At 32.2% G+C, this 9,132-nt stretch overlaps 1 protein-coding gene across 1 annotated transcript; it reads right to left on the reverse strand.

The window, feature by feature from the left end:
- Positions 1-754: 754 nt before the first annotated feature.
- LOC142641092 (beta-fructofuranosidase, insoluble isoenzyme CWINV3-like) lies at positions 755-3,319 on the reverse strand. Its single transcript, XM_075815473.1, has 5 exons — positions 2,459-3,319; positions 2,056-2,214; positions 1,707-1,945; positions 1,521-1,611; positions 755-1,439 (listed from the first exon to the last, which is right to left on the reverse strand). Exons 1-5 carry the CDS (start codon positions 3,317-3,319, stop codon positions 1,230-1,232), a joined length of 1,560 nt encoding a protein of 519 aa, XP_075671588.1. The 3' UTR covers positions 755-1,229.
- Positions 3,320-9,132: the final 5,813 nt, after the last annotated feature.

Consider the following 9,132-nt stretch of genomic DNA (forward strand, 5'->3'; position numbering starts at 1 on the left):
CTGCAATGAAGGCAATGAGTAAATCCACATGGGAGAGGAAGCCAATGCTTATAAGAGGTGGGGTTTGTTTGAGGAAGAGATTCTTGTTGCTTTCAGGAAGGACTCCTATTGAATTGTTGCATCTGAGGATGAGATTATGCGGGTGATGGATTTTCTTGTCAACAAGTTGGGTTTGAAGTCTTTGCTTATTGTCAAACGCCCTTCACTTATTAATATGAGCTTCGAGAAGTGACTTATTCCTCCAAGGGATATGGTGATTCAAGTTTTGCAATCAAAAGGTTTGGTTAAGAAGAATTTTTACCTGCCTACAGTGTTTGAGTATGTGGAGAAGTTGTTCCTGCAGAGGTTTGTGTTGTTAAGAAGGAAAGCTTCTATGCTGTTGCAATTTTACAAGGAAAAAATGGATTTACCAGAATAATCAGTGAATATATATGATAAATACGAGGCAAAGAATGAGATGAAGCAGTTGTCGGGTGCTCAAATTATGTGTCACATTTACTTGTTGAGTTACTTGATCCAAATTACTTTTTTTTTTGTATTGATTTAACTCTAAACCAAGTTCAAGGTTGCATCTAGTCCAAATCACAAACTATTGCCAAGTGATTGGAGCTTGTAAGTAATAAAAGAAGGGCTTCTTCATCCAGTCATTCACCCATCCCACTGAAATGTGGAAGTCATATCCTCTTACGTCAAACAGTTGAAAGCTTCGTATGAATCCTTTGAATCAGCCATGTCTATTCATGTAATACTCATGTCAAAAAGGAAAGATTATTTCAAGTTCTAAGTAAAATTCTAGGATTGACTTTATAGTTTGTCATGGGTCATAAAATTATAACCCAAGTACATTTCCCTTGGAATTATTGGGATGGAGAACACCCTCTGTAAGCCTGATAGGAAAAAAGGAAAGGCTTAGAAGCATGAAGATTACACACATCTCAGAAATGAGCGTCACTTGCAGTTTGCATCTATTTCATAAAATTGATTGGCAATGCCTTTCTTTGTGTAAATGATGTGTATTACTAAACAGAAAGCTGTATACGTTACTCTCGTTGGGCACAGCAACACCAGAGACAAGAAGAAGGATAAATGAACATAGACTCAAAGGTGGGATATCAAGAAACCATAAAGCATGAGGTGAAAAAACCTATATCAGGTAGCAGGTCTACACCTCAATTGCCTACAAGTAAAAAACACACCATTGAGGCCTCCATGATGTTACATCCTTCAAGTTACGTTGCCCTATACCTTAAACTTTCTTTGCCATTGATTTTGGCTCTTTTCATGCTCCAAGCATTGAATCTTGAAATTACCACACTTGAAGTCCCATTGTTGAATAAATACAGGTGCATCCCTTCATCTGAAGCCAGCATGGGGTAAACTCTAGTGGTGATACAAGTTCTCCCTTCCCCTCCATAACTCTCAACAATTGAGTGGTCTATCTGCAAAAGTTGAACCAATAATGTTTAATCACAAAGAAAGCAAGTGAAAAAAAAATTCAATAGAAAATAATATAAACACACCAAGCTCCTTAACGAAATCTTTTCAAGGCGAGGATCAATGTCAACAAATGCTCCAAAGGTGGTTTTATCGACCTCTTTTCTTAAAGATGACCTGTAAGCATTTTAAACATTTAACATCGAGCTTAAATTGCATAAACATTAAGCCTTATTCCACTACAAAGGGGGAAAAACATGTTAGAGATCAACCTGCTCTGATCACTACACATCAGTACTATATATCTGCTGGGACCTCTGAATACTCGAAAAAATATTGCAGTCTGCTCTGTCAAGTCCTTTGATGCTAGAGTCAACAAACCAAATGGTCCTAATTTGCCATTACTTGATGCATTCTCTTTACCACAGAGTAATTGGGGATCAACCCCAGTAGGATCCATGAATTCAACCTCTTCTAGTTCAGGCACCTCAAAAAATACTTCCACATCGGCCTTAATTATAAATATAAGAGAGTAGTCACAATAATGCAAGAAAAGTACTTAAAAAGAAAATTTCTTTAAAACATGACGACGGTGTGAGAAAATAGAACTTAGTTAATCACCTGTGCAGCTGTGATACCCGAAAGTTCAAAAACTGCTCCACTTAAAAGTTTCTTTCCATGGATACTAACTTGTTTGTCACGTAGAGTTTCAATTTCTTCAACTGGCCACTGTAGCAATTGCTTTCCGCTTTCATCAAGCCAGACTCGCCTAGGAATTGACTGCAGACCAGAGTTCCAACACCATGAATGTTCATCAATCAATGTATGACTCAAGTAGATAGTAAGAATAAAAAACTTTATGACATGCTGCACTAATATATTAACAGAAGATTATTACATCCATAAACCAATTTTAACCATTTTTTATAGTTTAAACAAGGCTACATTTGGAAAACATTCTTATTAATTCAGAGTGCTCAAGGTATATGCAAAGCAAAGATGCCTCCAATTCAGCTAAAGTTACCTGAAGTCCAGACCATCCTTTCTCAATATCATCTTCTGTGCTATCAGACTCATTCACCCAACCCCACAATATCCTCCTGTTCTTGACATTGTCAAAGAATGTCTTCGAAGCATAAAACTTGCCATAATCATACCTTAAGTCCAAACTAGTACCAGTAAAGTCACTTTCAGAAATAAATCTTTCCATCTCAGAGTCATAGTTACCCAGCATGTAGTAGTCATGGGAATTGAAACTTGCCTTCATCACATGCTTTACACTTGGATTCTGAACTGAAGTGTCAACACCATTTGTGCTGTTAATAGACACCGGGTAAAAGTCTGGGCATTCCCACATTCCAGTTTCTTCAGATATATAAAGTGGATGTTGATACTTAGTCCAGCTCACAAAATCCTCGCTTTGATATAGAATGGCCATTCCATGGTTATTAAGTTCACTTCCAATGATTACCCTCCATTTTCCATCCAGGCCCTTCCAAGCAGTTGTTGGGTCTCTGAACTCATTTGCCTTGATGCCATTAGGTGGAGTCATGATAGGATTTTTAGAGAATTTTACCCATTCTCTGAGGAATGGGTCAGATAAATTTTTTGGTGTGGCCAAGTTCTGGACCTGATTATTATTAGCATCAAGACCAGTGTATAAGATAACAGGTCTATTCCCTGGAAGGATTGTAACAGAGCCTGACCAGCAGCTGTTGATGTCAAATGGCTCAGTTGGTTCAATGGCATGATTAAGATGAATCCAATTGATTAGATCATATGATATAGAATGTGCCCATATCATCCTATTACCAAACACTGCACCATAGGGGTTGTATTGGTAAAACAGATGGTAAACTCCCCCATAATACATTGGCCCTGCCATAAGGAAATCATAATCATTACCAAAAACATTAATGTGTGTGTTTGGACTAGCTTTTTGCTGATAGTTGGTAAATGTACAATTGTATCTATTAAAAAATGACCTTCAAAAAACTGTATATAAGCAAATAAGTTAGTCGTCTTATACGAGCTTTTAGATTACAAATTTTAATATGCTAGGTTTGGTAGTATAACTGTTGGAATTCATCAATGAAATCATTTAAATGAAACTACTCTAGTCTATAGGCTTTTCATCAACGAAAAACTTTTTATGACTACATCTTTAGTTTTTGTGTACTTACAATGAACCCTATGTAAGGTTTATAGAATAGAAAACCTTTTTTTCTTTTTCTTTTTTTAACGAGAATATAATAAAAGAACCATTCTAGACTAACCCAAAAATTAGTTTGCTTCATCTACAAGCACATGGGCCTACATCAGGTTTGGGCCATAATATCTCTAATAGTTTACATAAGAATCAAGTCAAGCATTTCAGATCTATCAAAAAGAGAGAGAGAGAGAGAGAGAGAGAGAGAGAAAAGTCAAGCATTTCAGAAGAAACAGAATAAGTAGTATTTATTTCTCTTAATGTACAAACGTCCATAACCAGAAGCAAAAAGAGAATAAACATGGGATGAATTCAAAAACTTACCATTAGGATCTGTATAATCAAAGGCACCCATTTACACACCCCTCCAATAGAACATGTAGAATAACAGAAAAACAAACTTAGAAACAAACAAATTAAGAAGAATGTTAGTCTGAAAAGAAATGAGTTAAAGCTTGTAAATATTCATACCATTAAGCCAGTTTTGAGAAGGCTGGAAGTGAAAAGCGGTTCTGTAAGGCTGATTCTCTGACACTATAACCTGAAGAGAATGAATATTTTGATTATATGCTTCAACTTCAATCAAACTGCTGAGGAAAACACAGCATATCCCGACAACCAAAGGTGCAGATATCTCCATGTTGCCTCAAAAAGAAGTCTTAACTGAAACCAAATTGCCTTATAGCGTATGATCATTGAGTGATATAATATTCAATATGCTTTTGGCGCTTTGTGGGACAGGTATCATTATCAATAATACCATACATGAATAAAGAACAACGTCGGACCCATCCAAGGAAACTTCCTGAGTCGTCCTAAACTATTATATAAGCATTTGAACGGGCAATCATATCTTATTTACAGTTCAAGGATTCCCTTAAAGCTTGTCAATCGATTCCATTTCATCGTTGTGATTATTTACTGGTATAAATCTAAAGATGAATATGCATGAATCATCTCATTAAAAATTTTAAATATAAAGAAATGCTATGATCATAATATCTTCACAACAAATCATAGGCTGTAAGTTGTTATTGGTTCTAATTTAAATCTACAATTTAAATTACTTTTTTGGCCACCCTAAACAACCAAGAACAACTTGTTATTTAAGATTTGTTGTGAAAGTGTTGTGTAACAACCTGCTACTTACATCCATAACATTTTCATAACAAATCATAGGCGGTAATATGTAATCATGTAAACTATTAGATAATGACTTGGTCCTATTCATCAAACAAAAAACAAAATATAAAGAAATGCTATGATCATAATATCTTCACAACAAATCATAGGCTGTAAGTTGTTATTGGTTCTAATTTAAATCTACAATTTAAATTACTTTTTTGGCTACCCTAAACAACCAAGAACAACTTGTTATTTAAGATTTGTTGTGAAAGTGTTGTGTAACAACCTGTTACTTACATCCATAACATTTTCATAACAAATCATAGGCGGTAATATGTAATCATGTAAACTATTAGATAATGACTTGGTCCTATTCATCAAACAAAAAACAAAAAATAAAAAAGATAATGACTTGGTCATATTTTGTTGGAAAATTGTCTCAAATTCCTACGATGGCCTAGTGGATCCTTGAAGATATTAAACATATTAGTGATAGTTTTGATTTTTTTTCTCTTTCTTTTGTTAGCATACTTTTACAATGTAATCGTACTTCTCTAGCCTAAGCTAGTATTGTAAAAGATAAAGAAGAGGTCATTGTTTGATTAAAAAATATCATTCTTTTCTCTTTCCTATTGTACAAATAATTTTTTTTAAACTACTATTTGGGTTTTTTTGGTAAAACAAAAAAATAATTAATTAACTTAGTTATTTTTTTTAGTTTAAGTGATTTGTATTCTTTATTCACCAAGAAATTGGAATTGGAGTCTTATTTATAAACATTGCTACAAATGATTTGATTACTTTACTATGTTTGCAGATAGGATTGTACGTGTTGAAAAAAATTCAAAAAATGAGAGCCATCCATTTATAAAATACCGCTATATTAGGTCATATTGATACGTTTCTAAAGTAACACCAATCACCATCCACTAAGTGGATGTCATTGTTTATGTGAGGTTTTTGTAAAGAGAGGTGCTACGTCCACAACATTTTTACAACAAATCATAGGTGGTTAGTTGTTATTGGTTCAAATTTGAACCTAACACTAAGATTACTTTTTTGCCCCAACAATAACAACCAGTAACATCCTGCCACTTAGGATTTGTTGTAAAAATGTTGTAAAAATGTTGTGGACATATCATTTCTCTTTTGTAAAGCGTACAAATCAAGTGGAATATGTGATGTTTGAATTAATGGAGAGAGAGAGAGAGAGAGAGAGAGAGACAGAGACAGAGAGTAGTGTATCTTTAGCCAAGAGAAAAGGAAAATTTGAGGATTTTATTTTTATCTAAGAAAGAGTTTTTATAGTGTAGCAACCACAAGAGGCTTGTAATATCCAGAATAAGTGAAGATTTCATGTATATTTGTTGTGAAAACATAAAATTGAGAAGATATTGTAGGAGGTTTTATTATAATTAATTTGTACGTTCAATTGAAATGGTTTTCACACTAAACGTTAGTGTTTTTGTGTGTAGATGTTTATTTTTCTATTGATTTAAAATATTATAGCATGGTAATTTTAGTCAACAATATTTTTTTGGAATTGGTTAAAAATTTAAAAATATTTAATTGAAATTCTTAAATCGGGTAAGACTAGTCTAGTTTGTGATCTAAAAAGTAACTTTTTTTTTTTTTGTTGGATAAATGTGGGGGCTTGAACCTCCGAACTATAAGTTACTTACAAATCAAATATCAACTTGCCTAGAAGTAGTGGTGGTATTAAAAAAAAAAAATTAACTTGATCAAATGGAATCTCTTGCACTTGATATATAAGTTGGAACCAACACACAAGCTGTTAATCACTTAATCCCTCTTCCGATGTCATTAATTTGATAGCAGCCCAGTACTGATGCTGCAAATAACTGAAGAAGTCAAAAACAAAAGTACAGAACATTATTTGCAAGGTACTGTACAAAACTACAAGAGCTCGAACTCCTTCCTTAACCAATGATTACTTGATTACTTTAGACAATAAACGAGTAATAATTATTACTCTGTGGGTTCCATCCAGCTGGTGAAAGTACGTACGATATAAAGATGCATGTTCGATTTGCCAATAAAAGCAACACAAAACAAGATATTAAAACTTCACATGTTGTGGACACCATAAATTTTGGGTCATCTGATGTTGATTTCGGCCCCCCCTGTTTTGAGAGTATCCTTAAGGATGAGGCTCTTGTGTCTCCTTTGTAGTTCAATTTTGTCTTGTGAATAAAATTCTTGTTCATAAAAAAAAAAAGAAAAAAAGAAAAGAAAAGACATGAAATCAGTTCGTTGTTTGATCGTAAGAGCTCTTGTGGCTTAAAGAAAATCTCTCATGTTGCATGAATTAATGGATTATGGTAGAATTAATTTCAATGAAATGGTTTCAGCTTTTCATTGTTGCTTTGACTGATATGATTTCATGTCTTTCCTTTTCACTTATTATTATGATGTTCATTTCCAAGTAAAATCGTGGTTTCAAACGCTACACAATAATACCGGAATAAATTTCATTTAATCAATTTTTGTAGAGTGAAAAAAAAAAAAAAACAGATCAGAGAGAGACAGAAGATCAAAATTATTCACAAAACTTATTATTAGGATGCGTACGATCAAGAGCACCAATTGGCCCCGTGTCCAAATAAGGAATGTCAAATCAACAATGCCAAGCAATTTATGACTCATTTGGTACATATGTTTTAACACATGTTTTTAATTTTTTAACAATATTACAATTATTTTCACACATTTTTTTACTCACACGTATTTTTAAAAATTATAAACAGCGTTATTAGAATAACATTAACAAACAGACCCTTAATGTCTAAAATGAAAGAGCAAAGAAATAGTTTTTTTATTATATAAAAAAAATAGTTTTTTTTTCCTAATAAGAGTTAATGAGGGTATTATCGATCTAAACCCTAGCAAAAGGGATAGATACCACTGAAAAATGTTTGTGTCATTAGTCTCAAAGCTAGTAGCAAATGAAAATATAATATAATTATTTTATAAAAATATAATATAAAATTTGTAGGCTAAATAGTACATATAATATTTAAAAGTATTTTTTATATTTATAAATTTTATGTAATGGAACATATATATACACATATATGAATCATAATTTAATAAAAAAATTAAATTACATAATTATAATATTATTTTATTTTATATTAAATTACATAATTATAATACACATACTTGAATCATAATTCAAGTATATATATTAAATGTACACCCTCATTCAATAAAACATATGTAACATGTCACATTAGAATTGTAGTATTTTTTTTTTCTTTCCAAATATAAGTATAATACCTATATTAATTAAAACTTGAATTTTAAGATAATCTTTTGAATATTTATCATTTTAAAAAAAAAACTTTTTTAGGGCTCATACCTCTAATTTCTAATGCCTATTTTGTTTATATTTTGTAGTCCAAAACTAAAGAGTTTGATTCAAATAAAATTAAATTTCATACTTTTTAATCCAAAAATTAAGAAAAAATATGAATTTTTAAGCCATAAACTGAAAAGGCAATCTAAAAAAAAATCAATTTAAGGCCCAATTAGTTTAAAATGAAATAGACCAAAGTGGACCTAAGGACTGAATGGACTCAAGCGAATCGAATTAAACCGAAGTGGACCAAATAGATCGAAATGGACCAAATTGAACCGAATGAATTGAAATGCAACGCTGATGTGACTTAAAAAGAGTCATAGCAATAATAATTCTAAACTTTAGATTTTAGATATTATATAAATGTAATCAGGGACAAATCCATAGGGGGGCCTGGGCCCCCCTAGCCCAAAAAAAAAGGAAAAAAAATTGGGCCCCGGCCCCCTAGCCCAAAGGAAAAAAAATATTTATTTAATGATTATATATATATATATATATATATATATATATATATATATATATATATATATATATATATTTTTCTAGAATTGTGTCTCACTCTTCCAAAAACTTAGACTCATTCTCTTCTAATTATGCTAGCCTAACTAGCAACTACCAAATTCAAAAACTTAACAAAAACAAAATTTTAAAATAAAAAATAAAAAATTTCAGTCATCCCAGTATTAGAGTACTAGCATTAAGTGTTTTAAATGGTAAATATTTAGTATTTAGAATACAAAATATCAAAAACACTATTGTATGAGACATTTCAAATGCTATATTAAAGTAGCAAAAGTAAGTTTTGGTTTGTGAAAATGATTTTTTTTTTTTTTTTTGGCAACAGTTGATGCTTTTAAGAAATAATATTGTGGGGAGTAAAAGGATCCAAGTGGGCATATGAGCCTTTGGGCTGTAGCAAGGAGGGTCGACCTGCTCTTGAGCTAAGAATTTGTTAGTACTGCGAATCGGCCCATACGCCGAG

This window comes from Castanea sativa, chromosome 1 (assembly GCF_040712315.1).
Source record: "Castanea sativa cultivar Marrone di Chiusa Pesio chromosome 1, ASM4071231v1".
NCBI classification, from domain to species: domain Eukaryota; kingdom Viridiplantae; phylum Streptophyta; class Magnoliopsida; order Fagales; family Fagaceae; genus Castanea; species Castanea sativa.